The 19,763-nt window shown below is 41.9% G+C and overlaps 1 protein-coding gene across 1 annotated transcript; it reads right to left on the bottom strand.

Moving 5' to 3' along the window:
• Nucleotides 1-276: 276 nt before the first annotated feature.
• wscd1b (WSC domain containing 1b) lies at nt 277-17,472 on the bottom strand. Its single transcript, XM_061740229.1, has 9 exons — nt 17,250-17,472; nt 15,597-16,224; nt 8,488-8,602; nt 7,277-7,461; nt 5,199-5,320; nt 4,496-4,679; nt 3,826-3,990; nt 3,524-3,724; nt 277-1,929 (listed from the first exon to the last, which is right to left on the bottom strand). Exons 2-9 carry the CDS (start codon nt 15,985-15,987, stop codon nt 1,577-1,579), a joined length of 1,716 nt encoding a protein of 571 aa, XP_061596213.1. The 5' UTR covers nt 15,988-16,224; nt 17,250-17,472; the 3' UTR covers nt 277-1,576.
• Nucleotides 17,473-19,763: the final 2,291 nt, after the last annotated feature.

Here is a 19,763-nt window from a genome sequence, read left to right on the forward strand (position 1 = left end):
CATATAAAGGTTACTAACAAATGGGAATGTTAATTTAACTGAATTTGGGATAGATCCTAAATAAATGCTATTTGTTTATTTATTTTATATGCAATAAGTCTTAAATACTTCAAATGGGTTAAATATTGGAGCTGAACTTGGCGCTGTACGTTTAACCTTTCAACTGCAGAATTCACGATACATTGTGTGATCTCCAATGTATATGTATTTATTTACTTTTTTATTCATCTCCTAGAACAGAGGAACTTCTCAGTTTTAGTTTGTCTATGATACACAGTTTCAAAGTTGTTTTTGTAGTGATGGGATTTTTGTGCTACACTGTGACTTGTAGAACGATTATCAATCTGACAGGGGTACACTCATTAGGATCAGAGATGGTGACTTTGTGCTTCTAAAACTATAAGAGAGTACGCAGATCTACAGTATGTTGTCTCCAACACCAAATGTCTACCTGTTGTGACCGTGAATTTTGCATTTTCTAAGTCTTGCATCCCCTGATATCTGTTTGCTGTGAAGGCTATGCTCCTATTCACATCTATGACGTAGTCTGACACAATTGTGTTAACTAATCTACTTTTGAGCAGACAATAAGGAGTCACAGCTTACATCTACAGAAGGTGAAGAGATGATCAATGTATAAAACATACTTGTTTTTATTGTTTTTTTTAGTTAATCATTTGTTTATTTTTGGGCTCCTGAGACAGGACATGAACACTGTAATGACAATTTGCCAAGGAATTCCCTCTTGGAGAAATTTTGAATGCAAATGTCAAGAACATTCACTTCATTTTGGATTTTAATATCTAATATATCGACATGTTCCTCGCGCTAAAACCTGTTACTGTGCAGTACTGTGATTCAACCAGCAGGTGGCACTGTTAATCCAGTGTAGATGAAGGCAGAGCGCTCCTCCACAACCAGCAGAGATTATGCTAATCTCCTTCCCCCAGCTTCACGAAAGCCAAACAGATTCCAGCACATGTCAGTCTACACAACTTTACTCACATCAAACTAAATTCATTTAATGAAATAAGTTCTCATAGAAATCCATACACACTTCCGAGCAGATTCATTGCAAATCAACATATTCCAAATGTTGTCCAATGAAGTCCGTGGAGCCAAATGCGACAGTTCTGATGTTTATGCCCTTCACTGTCAAGAAACTGTGCCAACTTGCATGATATCTTCATGATCATGGATTATGATAGACAAACAAACAATATGGTGTTAATTAAAAGTATAAAGAGCCAGAAAGTCTATCTTGTATTTACACACTCACATTTGTGCAGACATGGACCTTGGGTCTCAGCTATCAAATCACGTAAAATCCTCTGAGTATTTCTTGCTCTCAACAGAAGGGGTCAAGACACTTTCATTATGGTTTACTGTTAGATTTCACAATGATTTTGCTTTAGCGGCCTATAATATTTTTCCACATAGTCACAGTGTGCCTGACTTGAGGAAGAGTCAGGTTGAGCCACCTGCTCCCTGCTGAGCATTTGGTGCAGACATCCCTCTCTGAGACTTCTGGTGGACCAGTCGTTTAAAAGACGACCTGCAAGACCTTTTCAGTTCATCATCTGGGAAGGTATTCCTGTGGAAGTCCACTGAAGTTCCTGCTCTGGAGTGCCTGGTGAACGGTAAGAATGTAGGAGTCAATCATCTGTCTCATATCGGGAGTGAACGGGTCGCCGGCAGGTCGCTGTGCCCCCGAGCGTTTGAAATGCCCGTCTTGGTTGCTCTGCGCACATAGCAGCCGCTCCTCACTGACAGTGATGTTTAGAAAGGCCGTGATGAGACGGAGCTGGGGAAGAAGAGCACTCTGCAGTTCTTCGTAATGCACCACCAACAGGCGCCGTCCAAACGTCAGCCAGCTCAGAGCGTGAGATGCCCACCAGGGAGCGTAGCTGGCCACAAATGCCGGCCACTCTGGAGGTGAAAGAGGGCACAGTTGACAGTTATTTACTGCTAATTTCGTCATGTTTACTTGTTAGACTTTGGCTGCAGTGCGGCAGGTGTTTGTGGCAGACATGAAAGGTGAACAGTACACACAGACTTGGCAAGAACTTGGTGCACAAAACTTGTTCATTGTTTAACCTTTACACTATTTAAAATGTTAAAACTAAAATTGTTTCAATTATAGCCTTAATTTCAGCAGTATCCTTTTTGTTTTCAGCCTGTAAAAAAGTCTATGAGGTTTGTTTTTGTTTTTTTTCTGTTTTTTTTACATTTCTTGGCAAAACGTGATGCGTAGTGCAGTAGGCTGCAGCATCACTGTCATTGGTTTATGAGCACGGTGCCACAGCAGCCCTCAGTCTGTACAGTCACTGTGACAATGCTTTTCCTTGAGACGATTTCTTCAGTGAAGTGCTGCACAAAAACGACTTTTAATAGTCTTGAATATTTCTCCTTTCACCTAACATTGTCCCGGGTCGCAGACGGATGGATACCTCAAAGCTTGTGCAAGTAAATCCACAAATTCTTCAAGCATGCCACATTCTTAGGAGGTGACGTGGCTTGATGTCCCGCTGACTTTTCTGTGTATCAAACGTTACTGCACACTGAGGACCTTGCAAAAACACCCCCGTGGGTTTATCTCTTTGCTTGACTTTATCATACACTGATTAGCAGTTTTGTTGTGGTTTTACTTATTTATTTATTTTTATTAAAAACTAAAAAGTCTTGGTGTAAAAGACTGATTATGTCAGGAATGTCAGAAAGTAATGTCAGAAATATATATATATATATATATATATATATATATACTGTATATATATATATATATATATATATATATATATATATATATATATATATATATATATATATATACTGTATATATATATATATATATATATATATAAATACATAAATATTGATAAAATCAGATGAGTCCTTGTTTGAACTCATCACATCTCAAGCGACCTGACTACCTGGGGCCGTTTTTTTGAGTCAATATTAAAATGAGTAACACATAAAAGGCTTACAGTACGAGGAGCTAATTACAGCAAGATTGCAACAGCAATGAAATGGGGTCGGGAGTTCAGGAAATTAGGGATTAAGAGTCCTTTCAACTCTAACTAACTAACCAACCTTTACAATTTACAAGGCCAGTACATTATATCTCATTTTCCTTAGCTCTAATGATGGCCCAGAACTGGAACTCAGGAAAAAGCATGTGCGGAAAGCTGCTGGCATCTTTTGATTTGCTCTGCCATGCACTCATCTCGTGTAATAGATGTGTGCAGCGTTCCCTTGCTCAGATTTTCTGGATAGGCAAAGCAGTTGCAGCGATGCCTAAAGGGGGACTTTTATTTCACAAGTTATACTGGATATTTCTCTTCTTCATTTATTTAACAGAAACCCTCTCTGAGAGAACAAGAAAACACTGGCTTCAGTGTAAATATGTAGATGCGTGTCCTGTAAAGAGCAGAATGTAAGTGCTTCATGCATCACTGCAGACAGGTGTACGCATCCTGCAGCAGAGCCGACTCACACACCCCACTCACAGAGAGAGTCTCACCTTTACTGTTCCACTGTGCATCTGTGGCGTGTCCCAAATGTCCGCCGCACTTACGGTTGAATTCGGCCGTTAAGGATCGATAAGGGTCCCGAATCAGCAGGATGGCTGAATCGAACATCTGAATCTCCTTCTGACCACTCTCGTGGGTTTTCACACAGATGTTGCGCCCGCTCTTCCAATAGTCCTTCTCCCCTTTGAAACCTGGTACCAATGAATAAGTTAAGAGATAACAGTCAGCTGCGATGAAAGATTTCACCGAGCACCTGCTCCGATGCTCATTTTTAAAAGCGGAGCCTCCCTACCTCTGTTGTATAAAGTCCCATCGAAATAGAAGCTGCCAGTGTAGTAGCCGGTCATGAGCTCAATCAGGTGTCGAACCCAGGTGTTGCCAGCACCAGGAAAACTGGAAAGAGCCACCAGGGATGTGGATCTCTGAGGCAGAAACATCCTCTCTCTGCACCTGGAGTCTAAAATAAAGCATTTTTTAATTCTTTTTTTGGTTTTATTCTTGTCACACCAGATGAGAATCTATCAGGAAGCGCCAAAAAGAAAAAAAAAGCTTGACATAAAAAGGCTTACGTGGCACAAATTGCAGCATGATTGCAACAGCAATGAAATAGATCAGAGCTGAGATTTCAGGAAATTTGGGATGAGGACTGCTTTCAAGTGTAATTTTCTCTTCAGCGCTCACTAAATGGAGTTCCTTCGAGAACACAACAAAACAATCAGTGACAGCTGTCGAGCGCAGACTACTTTTATCTCAGGCTGCTCTTACAGGACATTTTATAGGATGAAAGCAAGGCTGAAGTTTTAACTCCAGTATGTGACCTGGAAAAATGACTGAGATAGCAGTAAAAGATGGAAGTAAATCAGGTCATTCATACGCTCCTCTATCTTCTTCAAAAAAAAACAAGAAATCACGTTGCATGCAGACAACTGACAAACGGCTGCAGGTGCATAACAACATCTCACCAAGCACAGGAGTGTGATACACCTGGTAATAATCGTGCTCTGCTGGGACCGTGGGCGTGGAGGTGTAGTTCAGAGCGGGGCTCTCTGTGCATTCCTGGTTGTCCAATTGCTGGTTGAGACTGAAAAGAAACGACGTCCATGTACATAAACAGTGGGGCTTCTTGAACACAGCCAGGGGGAGCTCCTGAAAACCAAACAAACACAAGTGTTGTCCATGTTTTCCTCTCCAGAGCTCTGTTCCAGCTGTGGGTGACATGGTTCTGCTCGGTTCAAAAGAGCACAATCACATCACCGCTACGTGTTTTATTTTTGTCCCTTATTTTCTCTCATTTTTCCAGCTACAGAAGGTCAAAACATTCTGTGTCAAAGCACGAGGATGGTTATTCACACATGGTGCACGATGAGAATTAATTACATTGCAGTCAGCATCAGATGATCTGCTGCCTCCACCAGTGTTTTTTTTTCTGTTTCTTTTTTCTTTCTTTTGAAGGAGCTACAGCCAGTAACATCGTAGCTCAGGATTCAAAGAATCTTCTTCTCATTGGAGATGCATTAAAGCTTAAATATTCAGCAAAAATCCGAGTGATCGCGCACGAATGGCAACAGTTCAGTGAGCTGGTCGACTCCGTCTGAGGGACGAGCAGCAGATGTCGGCAGTAAATTGATCATCAGGCCTGTCATCTTTTTGAGCTCTAATTCAAACCTTATCGGTGCAGGTCTCGATGCAGGAATGTGTGGTTAGGTTCAGCTGCAGCGAGTTAACGGGGAAGGTGCCAGTGATGTTCTTCATCAGCTTGAAGCAACCGCTGAAGTGAATGTTCCTGACTGAAAAAAGAAAAAAACATGAGGATGTGAAGAAACAGTTACCCACAAGTAAATGAAAGACACAAATAAAGGGCAGATTTCAGAAACATGGAAATCCAAAGTACGTCTGCAGTAATTATTTCCCCATGTTTGTATATAGAATGCATTCAAAACTCTGCTGCTAATCTCCAGCGACAATGAAGCATCCAGTCATGAATATTAATATTGCTTATGATTATGAACTCCTCATATAACAGTTGCATCTTTGCCAACATCAGGAAGTAAGTGCACTTAGAGCGTTTACAGAGCTAAAAAACATTTTTATAAGTGCAAAACATCAGTGTTGCAAAGTGTTTTTGCTTAAAAGGCAAAATAAAACAGGAAAACTCAGCCTTTAGTAAACCCATATAAAAACTTGATTAGAAAAACTGAGAAAAAATAAACTAGATTGGGATTTGATCATTATTAGCATCACTTGTGAAAACCAAAACAACCTGTTTTAATATTTCATCTGTGGCTGTCAGCTGGAGGTCTGTTCAGGCAGATGGGCTCTGCAGCACACTTGAGGAAACCGTGTTTGGGACCATCCTCCATCTTGGGTTAATTCACATTTAGTGTTCTGCTGCAGTGATTCTCTAAGCTGCCATCTCTAGTTGGATTCGATGCATCGATGTGAATTTTAAATGCATTTCATCACATTAACATACAGGCAGCATTTACAATGACTACATTTTCAAAAATTGCATTTTGATGACGAGAGCTTGATATGTTCAATATGCATTTGTTAGCTGGATTATTGTACTGCTGCTGACAGCTGCCCCGGCGGTGCAGAGCGCTTTCTGGCACGTGACTTCTCCAGGTGAACATCACACAAATACCAACGACTTCCCGAGCAGTGACGGAGAGACTTGTCACCCACACGTCAAAGAAAGAAATGCTGACACATCTTAGTCCCTAGCAGGGTCTGTGATGTCTAATAGACAGTAGAGTTAAATGCTTTTATTTGGCTAAGAAGCATTCCACATAGGATAATTTATGCTAATGTATTACCATTTTCCTAATTTATTTATTTTTCTTTGTTTATCTGCAAATGTTACATTTCAGCCTCACTAGTGGGACCACATTATCAAGAACGGTATAATGGAGGCAGATGCCAGGGAGGCAGGAGCTACAACAACATCTTTTATGGAGCAATAACGCTGGAAACAGCAGGATATCGATAAAAAAATCAAAGAGTCTATAAGCACAGGTGGGCTGAGCAGGTAAACAAACAGGGGGACGTACTCCAGGGTGCCACAACAGACCTGCAAGGGGAGGAAGAAACACAGGACTACAAATGCACACACAAGCTGAGGAGAGACACATTTTAACCAAATCAGACCGAACACCAAGAAAAACCCTTGATGAGTCTAACAAGCTGCAATATTCTCAGCGCCGTTGGCCCAAAGGTGAACACAATTTAGCTGATTCACAGTTAAACTGGCTGGAAACCAGATTTAATCCCACTGGGGGAGTATAGCCTCCATAAAATCAATTGTTTTAGGTTGCAAAATGGATTTTACATCCTCCAAAACAATGTCTTCATTGTTAATAAAAGAAATCTATGGAATCGTGGCATCGTTTGTGTTTGAAAGGGAGCTGATGTGATGATTTCATCTCAGCCACCTAATCACACACTCAGTCTGGCTTGTGCTGCTGACATGCACCAGAGGGCCACTTCGTGTTACACGAGCTGACAGGACACGAAAGGACAAACTAGTAGCCCGGATCAGTGACTAGAATCTGTTGCATGATATTTCTAACAGAAATGCTCAGTCATTAGCGTGAACACCACAATGCAATGATTAAGACTACAATTTTCATCACCAAAGACAGCTCAGCTACACACGCCTACGAGCAGAAGGAGAATGATATCAATCAAACATTTAAAAACAGAAATAAAAATCTACCCCCTGAAATAACTGAAGTCTGACTCACATTTCCGGTGACCTGGTGGCTGCTGTTCTACCTTGTAAATGGAGAGGCGGCCCACGCCACCACAGGGAGCGCCCCTCTCACTCCTGCAGACCAGGTTACAGTCCTCCTCCGGGGCCTGCGGACTCCGGATCCGGTTCCCGCAGTGACACTCGGCTCCATACTCCAGACCTGCAAACTGGTACCCACTAACCTCACACGCATACAAACACACACATGCACACACAGATCCAAACTATTATTGTAGTAGTCAAGGGCAACCCACGGCTTCGGTCTTATTACCTTAGGAAAAGAGAATCCTATCGCACAAATGTTGTCAGAGGGAAATTATCTGACTTCCCAGCAGAAAATCTATCACATCCGCGGTGATGACTGTCACCCCAGTTCAGAAGCTGCTCTCTTGTGACCCAGTAAAGCCCTCTCCTGGCATAACTGCAGTCACCCTGTGATCTATACATTTCACATCCAGGCTGTTGTGACTCATCCCCCTCTCTTTTTATCCTGCCTCCTTGAGAAAGACAGACCTCATCAACACTGACCTTTTTCATGTGCGTCATTTGAAGCTTCCTCATAAATTGCCTTGACTTTTTTACTCCTGCTCATCGCAGTAATTGGCCAGCTCAGGTAACGAGCGAACCTGCTTTCCGTGAGGGTGACGGGTGGAGGATGGGGCTGTGTGTGCGCTTAGCGGGCTTGAGGCCTCCGCCGCTGTGTTCGGTGCTACGCTGCTGCCTGGCTAAGATATAAAAAGGAATTATTCAAGCGGGAGATTCCTTGAGTTGTCTCTTAAAGATTCCATCTGTCTCTTCATGTTTTCTTGCCGGCTTGTTAGAAAGTCATGCCAGTGTTACTAATTCAGCTCACACTGACCCTACTGTTGCATTTAAAAGCATGTCGACAGAAAAAGCACATTTAACTGCTAATTTATTCACTAACTGCTGTAGTCAACTCATTAAGCTTTCCCTTTCTCTCTCTGTCTCTCTCTGTCTCTCTCTGTCTCTCTCTCTCTCTCTCTCTCCTTCCTCCCAGTGCAACTGATCTGATCTGTCCTGGCCGGCTTTTTCAATCTCCCCTCTCAGAACCCCCCTCATCTTTCCCTGTCACCCCGGCCGCCACCTGGCTTTTCCCGAACTCCAAACACAGGCGTCATTCATGGGGGAGACTGAGATCCAAAGCATTTCTTCACACAGTGGGGCCTTCTGTGAAGCCATTACCTTTCTGAGCAGGTGTCCTGACACAGAGAACTGGTCATTTTGCGCGTGTCATAGAGCAACGTTCCTCCCAGGGCCCGATCGCTGACGTTGTGCAGGAAGCATCCGATGTAGGTTCCTGCATGCGTCCCCAAAGAAAGAAAGAAGGTGTGATTAAAAGTTGCTGAGGCTGAAATGTTCTCTGTCACGGCTGTCAGGGAATACCTCACCCATCAAAGGGATCCCAGTGAACCAACCAGTTCTTTGTTTCCAGCATGTCACATGTAAGAATTCGTTTCTTTTCTTCCTATTGTTGTATTGCAAATTAAAAAAGCAAAAACGTATACTTGGTGTTCTGGACAAAATAAAGCCATTTCAAAGTGCCAGTTTTGACTCAGAGGCAAATGAACACTGAAGAAAGGATTCATATTATATGACATGTATTGTATCAGTTTTGCACAAAATAATAATCTTCTCCAGCTTTTACATGAATTATCCCAAATAAATGTAGATGTATTCAATAAACATAAAACTGACGAATGCACCAAAATACCCATCAACCAGCGGCTTTGAGGCTTGTTTTGAAGGCGCGTACACACACACCCACACACGCACGCACGCACGCACGCACGCAGGCACGCACACACACACACACACACACACACACACACACACACACACACACACACACACACACACACACACACACACATACACACACACACACACACATATGTAAAGTCCTCAGTTTGACAATGACACATTCTCAGGAGCAGCACTGATGAAGCGGTTTTTGCATCATTGCCTAGCAACATAAGTATACAATGCAGAAGGCTTTGTGAGCTGTATCATCTATCTAATTTATAACTGAAGAGGTCTCATTTATTCCCCGTTTACTCCATTTATTCTTAAAGCTGCATTATTTTGTGCCAGTGTACTTTCAGCAGTAGAGGAAACAACCCATGCAGAACAAAGTAATACATAATGGGCTCTGACAGACTGTCATGATGCGCCGACAAGATAAAGGGACCATATAAGAATGTCTTCCAAATTTAGTCTTTGATGCTACCCTTGTCTTTGCCACGTTGGTACATCAAACCCCCTCAGCAGACACATAAAAGTCTTCTTTAGAAGTACCAGCGACTGTGTGGAGAGTAGCATATGCATTTCTTTTGTCTGTAGATGTACTTTACATCTTTCCCCTGGGCCTGACTGGTTTATTTTTAGATTATATGCTAAATACTTTAACTTTTATAGAAACGGTATACATGAAAGGAATAGACATGCTTTGTGGTGCATGGACTACATGCAGATAATTAGTTTGTGTTGATTTTCCTCAGTTCCTAATTTAGACAAACATAAACTAGACTGATTCCAACTGCTGAAAGAAAGGATTTAAAACATGTTGGAGGAGACACTTGGAGCTGGAGCTGAGGAGCAAGGTGTACAGACAAGATGGAAGGAAGCAATGGACCATGAAATCTCTGGCAGACAACCATCACCATATCTAATTTGTGATTCAATCAGTCTCCGATGTCCTGTGAAGCCCATCCAGCCCGTTCTGATGGGGCGAGGCTGAGTCACCAGCCGTCTGTGCCTCGGGAGACAAATGCCGGATAACCCAGCCGTTGCTGCCTGAAAGCACTAAGAGGCGGGAGCTGCCAAAATCTGCAGAAAGTGGTATCTCAAAAGGTATCACCCAAGGTGAGCTGGTCCTACCCGCCCCCCCTCCTCTGCCACCCAGTGGGGCAGGTCATTGCTTTAATCAAAGTCAAGGAGAGGCCCCTGGCAGCTGCAGCAGAGGGTTAATGGAGGGAAGCAGCCAGAAACCCAGACATGATAGAAACGGCTACACTTAGGCCCGGCGCTGTGTGGCTAAGACAGATGGATGTGCCTGAGCTGACTCTGCCCTGCAGGACTAGACGGACTGATGACAGGACAGCCAAGTATGAGGACACGGGCCACGAGCAAATGTAGCGACTGTGAATGTCCATTAAAGTGGGAGGCAGGGGGTTCAGCGTGTTCCTGGCTGGGTTTACAATACCTCACAGGTCAGAGCTTAGTCATTAACAGCTCACAAGGAAGGCACACACAATGACCCAAAATAGAAATCAACAAGACTTGTGATGCTGGAACACAAGTGGCTACTAACAACAGTAGGGGTGGGTATTGGGAAGGACCTCACGATACGATACGCATCACGATACTTGAGCCACGATACGATACACATTGCGATATCCCGATTATGCGGTATCCCGATTATTATATTCTACATAGTTCACCGAAAAATTTTAAAATGCATTACACATCTTAAAATCCAAGTTGTATATATGTACATCAGATGATAGTGATGGATCTTAAAATCCGAGTTGCACGTTCATCAGATTATAGTGACAATTCATGGGACAAACAATGTTTCATTATAACTATACAAGCTAAAGTTACAACATATTTGTATATGTTTTTCATATTATTTACATCATATGAAATTAACATTAAATTTAGTATGAGGTTGCTTTAATTATGTGGCAAATGATAATAAACACAAGAAAGATGGGTACTAAAACCAAGGACAGGCACAGTGATCAGTCAGTATAGATATAAATCCATAAATAAATAAACCTCTGTCCATTATTTTTTATTTTTTAAGGACAGGCAATTGTGTTATATAAAAAATAAATTATAAAATGAAATAAAACGTGAAATAAAACCTGAGCTCAGTGCAGGGCCCTCCCAGGGTTGAGAGTGGCAATGCCCAGGACTGTCACGTAGGTAGGAGCACTGGGTGATATAATGGGAAAAAGATCGGGGATAAAAAATATTTAAAAAAAAATAAATAAAAAAAAATAAAAAATTTAAAAAGAAATTTAAAAAAATCGATATTCAAATTTTGAATATCGATATTAAATCGGCTGGAAAAGTATTGCGATATATTGCCATATCGATATTTTTGCCCACCCCTAAACAACAGTAACTCTTACTGACGTCGTACAGCCAAATAATCTAAATCCCTACCTGTGCATCACAATCCTGATCAAAAAACACCTGGTATCATAGTACCATTTGATACCTTTGGCAGAAAATGTTACACTGCTGTACACCTCCAGATGTGCATCATATGTGATATATAATCTAGGGAATTCGTAAGCCTTCCCTGCAAGGCATGACAATTTCACCACAGACACAGTGTGCATATCCCATCTTGATCTGAAATGTTTGAATAGGTGGGGAGCCTGAACCTCTGCACATCTGAAACCAGAAGAAATGCTTTTACCGACTCCTCCACTGAGCCGTGAAACGTCATTACAGCTCCACGTTCTCTTTGAGACTGGCCCCAGAATAGTGATGGGGCCATGACCAAATTAGAGAAGGGGAGTCTGACTGACATGTCAGCACGTGGCAGTAATGTAGTAATGGTGCAAAAATACCAACGGTAGGTTTTACTTCAACAGAAGTGCTATCCCGCCACTGAGTCATCCATCACACCGATGTGCTGCTTTTCATTGTTTACCTTTGTCTTGAACATACCACATGGGCATTTTAAGAGGTCTTTATTTGGCGTATTTACTATATTTCTTTCACTCGACAGTTTTTTGGCAGGATCTTGCAAACCTGTGCAAGATGCATTCACTAAACTTGCATTCCCAGTGACACACACCGAATACACAAGTCAAGCATGACCATAGAGCTGAATGGCTAATCTAATCCTCTCTGGTCTACATATTTATTTCTACATTTATAGTTCATGTCCTGTTTAGAAAATATTTTCACAACAGCTCTCGATAAATTAAACCCAAATATTTCTATATAAGACAAAGTTTCTTTAGTTAAAACAAACAGGGACCAACAATCTTTAATTTTCGGATCCAAACCTCATAAAGTCGTCCGTAGCATCTCACTGTTTGGACTCTTGTTTAGGCCCTTCATCTGTGAGATTTAGCTAATGAGATTGTGTTGGACGGATGAGGGCACTTAAACGACAGCAACGCTTGGCTGAATGCCTTATAATAGTCTTGATTTAGCATCTTATCATTTCTACGTAAGTCGTTGTGAGTACTATGTAAGTAAGTGCCTCTTTAAGCATTTTAGACACAACGCCACACATTATTTGTAACACTAAGTTCTTTTCAATAGTGATTCATTTTGAAATGTAATCTTCTAATTTGATCATTTTTAGTGCCTGATATTTTGAACCGATTTGGACCAACAATATAAACACCAGATCAACGTTTATTGTCAGACTCACGTCTTTTTTGATTCAACATTAGAGGACGTTAAGGGGTTCTGAGTTGTGCACTTATCAATACCTTGTGAGTTCACCAGTTCACATATTGAAAGATGTTTGTTTATTCCTTACAAAAAAAGTGATTTTTTTTTTGTGAGGAATGAGCGGGAATGAGTGATTTCCTGGAATATGCTGTTATAAAAGATATTCCTCGATTACCTTTGAAAAGAGCCACACTTTTTCCACCAGCTTCTTTCTTTTTACGCTAAGCTGAGCTAAAGCCATTCTCCGACATGCATAAGAATGAACAAAATGAAATAAACTAGAACGGAGGTAATATGTGCCGTTTGCATACTGCAGGTGGTTCCAGCCGGCTCTTGTGGATGAAACGTTCAACATGTTCCTGTTTCAGGGCACGTGGCGTGAAAGACCTGAATAATTTCATCTCCCGTCCCAAGTAATACTTTCAGAGAGAGGCTTTGCTGAAACTGTTCTCCTTCCTGCCTCCAGGATTTTTCATCACCATTACACAACTTAGTGTCTGAGCGGTCATGTCGTTTCTGTTTAAACGAAAAGGAAGAAAAAAAAAAGAAAAGAAAACAGGATTATGAGCTTTTGTTGGATGATTTTTAGGAATGAGTCCAAAGAAGAAATGTTCCAGCAGGGGTAATTCCACTGTATTTATCGCTTTGAAAAAAAAAAAAAAATAGTAACAGCATTGACAAGCACTGTTAAACAATAGAAAAACATCTCAATGGATCAAAGCACTCAAGTAATCACAACAGTTACTTAACAAATTGCAAGTGAGAAATTATATAATTTTCATCCACATAGTTACTGATTTATTTCATACAAGCTTCTTTGGCTCCGTCTGGCTTTTCCTCCTGCACTTTGAAGCATTTTGAGGAGTCTTTGCCACGTCTACAAGATCTTATGTTCCCATAAGCAAAATGTCATATAAATGTATAATGAAGCTCTTCTAACCGTTCTAAGGTCATGATTGTCTGTTCATAAATGTAGAATGAATCCTGGTGTGAGCCTTTTCCACGGACTGTGAGTGCAAAGCAGAGTGTATATTTCCTTAGCTCCTGGCTATTTAAGCACAAGAATTAACCACAGAACACAAAATAAACGTGTACTGTATGTGTGTGTTCATATATCATTCAACAGAAAAGCCGTCACACTCGTTTTTCGAACATCTTAACCATGATTATTTTACCTGGCGTGTAACTATTTTCACATACACCTGGTCATCACTCCTTTCGTCTAAAGGCTTAAGAGGAAAAATACGTGCTAAAATACATTAGCTTTTTTAGAGATGTCCAAAACCACGGGTCTGATTTGAAAGATACGTGAGAGGTTTCTGACCTTATAAAGTGCTCAAGTTAAGGAACTGAGTGAATAAGTCGAATTACATTTTTATAATCTCAACAGAATTTACTGCACTTGATTCTTTTTACTGATGAGACATTTTTCAATTTTCATTCCCATCGATTGAATGAATGATTGCTTATTTCAGCTACAATAGATTATATAACGCTTGTTTTTTATGTTTATAACTGACAAAAATCATCATAATTTACACAAATCAGGTTCACACAGTAACACATTATGCTGGTGAGTCTGTTTACTTTCCCACCCATGGCATTGACATTTCACTGGCACACTGATGAATGTAAATAGGGCAAGCAGTGGCCACTGGTCATGTTCACCGCAACCGTTCTTTAACCTGTTAGCTAAGTAGCTGCGAGGAAGGCAGCAGTGACTCAAGCAGGTCTGACTCAGAGACCAGGAGCCGGGTTCAGAAACCTGGCTGGGTATGCGGAACCTGAAATGGGCAAATCGAGTTTCAGAAATAGAATTAGCCCAATGCCTGTTTCACAAACCAAGATAACTTATACTTGGAGTCTGTTACCATGGAAACTTAGAGCAAATAACCTGTTTGAGAGTAGGTTTTGTTACACAAACACTGAGCTCCTCTTTCTATCCTCCTTTTCATAAAACTCAAATAAGTCTAATTTCGTTTGCCAACTGGTTGTATCCGAACATTTTAGAGACGTTTGATCAATGACGTACTTCTATCGATGAAGAGCCTGCACTGGTTAGACTGAAGCTGCATTTGCATCGGGAAAGTATTTTGAGAAGTATAAATACTCACAAGCATCACTGTTTGTGTTAAAATTACTGTTTTGCTTTTCTGGGGGTGATAGATGGTATCTCTAACCCCAGTGATTTATATTTTGTGACAAATACTTTGTGCTCGTTGAGCTTTTTATTTTATTTGGGCAGTTATGCTGAATATATTAGAAAGGCAACAGAGCTGAATAATGTTTTTATACATAATCTTCTACTGCTTCTAATGTTTTGGTTGTTTTTTTTATCACCAGTTTTCCACCTACATGAATAGTGAATCTTGGGTATAAAACAGCTAAATTCCTCCACTTGTCACTCATTCAACGTTACAATAATCATTGAATCCATTTTCTCTGGTTCTCCCACACCGATCCTCTTTCCTTCATAGCTGCAGCCATGTTACTTTTCCATATATATGTTCTCAAATACACTATATGGCTTCAGTAAATGCTCTAATTTTAACGAAGAAGAGGATTTCTTACATTTAGCTGACATTGTGAAAGTGAATCATGGTAAGGGGCGCCACTGATGATTTAATCTCTATGGTTACGGTGCACGCGCCTCAGACTCTGTCGCCTGACTTGAAGAAAAAAACTGAAACTGAATTTCTCATCTCAGGGTTTGTGGACTCTGAGTTAGAATCTTAACTCACAGTTTGTTGAACCCCCTTTCTGAAACAGACTCCAAAGCTAAAGACAGAACATTGTCAAATGTATGTGGAAACAAATCTTAATTTATCTCCAAGCACATCTGTGATATCGGCATGGTTATTTACCTTTGTGTTTGCCATTCCTGTGAAGAGAAACTCTCTGCTCTCGACTCTCTGGCAGCACAGTGTGGAACCTGCTGCGATGTAAGTGTCGGACTCCCAGGCTTCGGGAATCGGGCCAGTATCGCCCTGCACTGGCTTCCCCTCCAGACACATCCTGAACGGTGGCCCATCTGGAACGTGCTCTCATGCCCAATCCTGCTGTCCTTAAGGTGGTTGGTGGTGCTGCAAGAGACAGCAAAGGTGGCAGGCTGGCAGGGTTTGGCTGAGCCACCCTGATGCTGGACCGCTGCAGAAGCAAAATACTGCCCGCCATCAGATAGGCAATGCCCAGGCAGAGCAGCAGCATCTGAGCTCTCTTCAAGAGGCAGTGCAGCTTGTGGAGGGGAGCCACCATATCTCCACCGTTTACTGTCTCTCGCCTTGCCGAAAGGGCATTTTACAAATTAGGCATGACGAGATCTGTAACCTAGTACAACTTCAACATTTTGTAAAGACCTACAGCATCCAGCTGTGGGGTGCATATGGGTTCATTGTAGCTAACAGCAGCGTAGCAATGGATGTGTCCTGGAGAAGGGGCGGTTTAATATCCAAGGCTGTGATCTGTGGCTCCGGAAAGGTCCTTGAGGCAAAGCTGTATGGAAAATATTACAAAAGAAAAACAGATGGATTAAAAGCACAATACATCACTGTGTCAACACTATCTAAGTGAAAGTAAGTATTTAACTGGTGGATTAGACACGGTTCAGGTTGTGACATATGGGCTTGTGTTTCTGTCTTGCAGCATCCTACTGCATGCCGTTTACAAGGGCCTGCTGTTTCACTGGTCTAATTCCCTATATGTGTGCAGAATAAATAAATACGCCTGAAGTTGTGTTTTGAAGTTCTCCATTTTCTGTTTTCTCTTTGTGTTGGTCAGGTCTTGAAAATAATGAAATCCCACCAAACAAAATCTGTCTTTTTGCAGTATAAAAGATTTCGCTTACAGGTCCTGCACTGGCAGGTTTGATGCGTTTTAAGAACAGACACATCTGACTCACAATCTAAGTTATCACGGTGGAAAAACGCCAGCTGATAAAAGCTGTCTAAAAGGGCATTATGGGCGCTTATGAAATGGGGATTAAGATAGCACCACGCATAACAACTCTGGCTTCATCCGGGGACAAATGAATAAGTGATGAAAACATGCAAAGATGGGACGCTGGGGGTCTCAGATAATTGGGATGCAAAGCACACAAGTGTTCGCAGTGCTTTATGAAACCTGACACTTTGAAGAGAGGCGCAGTGAAGTGAACATCCGATGGTTCTCTATCAGCGCATCGCAGACTTGGTGGCCGTCACCCCGTCATGCCCTTCAGCTTTACTTTTCCTCTTCTCTAAGACACACTGCACACCAAAAAAATAAATTAAAAAAACAATAACTAGGGTGCGGTGGTGCTCCCGAGGACAGGAGCAACAGTTTGCACAATCTCCGGTCCAGTCCGGATTGCCCAAGTTTTATTCAACTCCCAAGAATTAAACTAACAAAACAGGCAGCACCGACAAAATAACGCAAAAATCTGGTTCCCTGAATTAGGAAGCGTGTCTGGGTTCCCCTTAGTGATGGACGGCACAGAGCGAGACAAATGTATAGGACCATCAAGAGTAAACATGCATCACCTATTTGCTGGAGCCGAGGTCTTCCATCTTAAAAAGCTGCGGCTGCGCCTCCTCCACCATTTACAGTAGATGCGACATCCGCGTCGGCCGATCGCTGCTGAGTTTACGGCCCTGCTGGCTCTGCCGTCCCCCGCTTTGTCGTCCGAGCGAGGTCTGCTGGCTCTCCAGCTTCTCCCAGAGCTGCTGTTATATAAGATCTCTCTCTCTCGCTCTCTCACTCACACACACACACACACACACACACACACACACACACACACACACACACACACACACACACACACACACACACACACACACACACACACACACAAACGCCGTACTCTACGGCGTAGGTTCTGCGTCGATTTAACGCAGAACCATGATTCAGGCTTGAGGCGCAGGAGGTGTGGACGTGTGTGCGGTGCGCATGTTTGAACGTGGGTGAAGAAGAGGAGGAGAAGGGAAAGGGAAAGGGAAGGGGGGGGGGGGTAGTCAGGCTCATTTGCATTAGTGATCCAAAGGCGTCACAGCTCCTCCACTGTGGAGGAAAAAAAAAAAAAAAAACAGGGAGAATCGTGTCCAGCGTCCGCGGCTCGCAGCGCGCAGACACACGTCAGCTCCGGTGTTCTGCCAATTTCTGCTGCTTTGCCAAAACATGCTACCTAATGGTTTTTTACCTTTGTAGAGCTAAAATTTTACTGTGTTTTACTCCCTAGCCCACTTCCTTTCCCCCCAAGTGGTCCTTGTCTCTTCCCAGGCTGTCATTGTAAATAAGAATGTGTTATTAATGACCTGTTAAATAAAGGCCAATGGCTGAATGAATATCAAATAAAGCGATACAATTGTGTTTTTTCCTCTTTATCGTAGCTATAATGTTCACAAAGTGTAATGCAATTCATGTCATGGGTAGTGTATTTTGAAGGATCAAATACTCAACATTCCATATTATCAATTTGCGTGCAAGAAATGATGGGCGCTGCAATCAAACTTTGAAAATCGACTGTGCGCGTGCGCAGAACCACAAAGTAGCATTTCTCGGCAGGTAGCGAGGATTGGTAGAACACCGGTGTTGTGCCAAAAAGTGATTGCCTGCCAGAATCTGATTTCTCCCCTGAAAATGAGTCTTTTTACCTGCCAAAAATTGATTGAAGGCCAAATACAATTAATAAAAGGTTGTTTCTACCTAAATATGATTTGATCTCATTCTTGAGCTTCATAATAAACACTAGAGCTCACAGGATTGGTTTTAACTCTTTTAAAAGACCATTACAACACAAAATAGGCATTTTCACCTGCCAAAACTTGATTGAAGGCCAAATACAGTTAATGAAAGGTTGTTTCTGCCTAAATATGACTTGATCTCATTCTTGAGCTTCATAATCTGAAAATCTGACAGGCAATCACTTTTTTGGCGCAACACCGGCGCTCATATGCGCATCAAAGTAGGAAGTTTCAGCAAGACTCACGCTCCCTAAATTGCAGATAGGTGGCTGGATGGATGCAGCTCTCGAGTGATTTGTCGCCCCTTGACGGGTTTATTGTGCTTATTTATGATTGCGTTTACTTTAGTTGAGGCACTTAATGAATTGTCACGAGCCGCGCGCGACGCCTCGCGCTTCAGCACCACGGACAGCGCTCCGCGTGCGCGCTCCCCGCCGCGCACGAGCAGAGCTGGTTGTCATCAATGACACTTCAAACAATAAGGGCGTCACATGCTGGTTAATCCCGGCTGCAGGGCTGCAGGCTTCGTACTGTAGGTGCAGCACAGCAGGCACATACACACCTGCGGTTATTCCGTTTATCTTGGAGCCTCGAAACGTCATAGCTCTAAAATATTTCATTCCACATTACATTGACTAAATTATACACAGTATAATTAATTTAAGAGACCTATCTTACTGTATGCTTGGAGAGCACACCAAGGAACAATTTGAGGGAATATCACGCCCACGCTCTCTTGTAAGGTGAGGACATTGAGGACCAATTCAAATCTTTTGATCTCAAGGTAGCCACTTCCACTCCAACAGACTTTTAACTTCAATGCATCCTTGTAAACGAAATAAAGCATTTTCAACGCAGTAAGAACTTGGGTTGTCATAACTGGGTATATTTACAGAATACATATGGCATGTGTTATGCCATACGCGTTGTATAAACAGGACAAGTAGGAATCGTTCCCATAAAGAATATCATGAAATAATTGTTCTGACAGTTCTGTGTTTGTACATAGAGTAACCACGCCACATAAAAAACAACAAAGAAAAAGCCCTGCTAATATGAGCAGAATAAATTGTTACCTTAATGCTATAAAAATGGCTTACATGCCCATTTCATTATCTTTGTAGAACTATGGAAGCTAAAGAGAAGGCTCTTACAAGTAAGACAGTTTAGCAATCCCCATGGTAACAAAACAATGATGACTCCTGACCGGTGTTTACAAGATGAGGTGAGGACCATATCACCTTGTAAATGGTTTAAAGTTACAAAATCCTTGTAAGGAGGAGTTGGTGAATGAGAGGGTCAATGGAACAC

Source organism: Cololabis saira, chromosome 14 (assembly GCF_033807715.1).
Source record: "Cololabis saira isolate AMF1-May2022 chromosome 14, fColSai1.1, whole genome shotgun sequence".
Classification (NCBI taxonomy): Eukaryota; Metazoa; Chordata; class Actinopteri; order Beloniformes; family Belonidae; genus Cololabis; species Cololabis saira.

Excerpts from the sequence above, each read along its gene's own strand:
- wscd1b (XM_061740229.1), bottom strand. The coding sequence starts at position 15,987 with ATGGTGGCTCCCCTCCACAAGCTGCACTGCCTCTTGAAGAGAGCTCAG. Across the intron at positions 3,991-4,495 it reads GTATCACACTCCTGTGCTTG|ACTCCAGGTGCAGAGAGAGG; the intron begins GTGAGATGTTGT and ends GCTTTATTTTAG. Across the intron at positions 1,930-3,523 it reads TGCACAGTGGAACAGTAAAG|AGTGGCCGGCATTTGTGGCC; the intron begins GTGAGACTCTCT and ends TTTCACCTCCAG.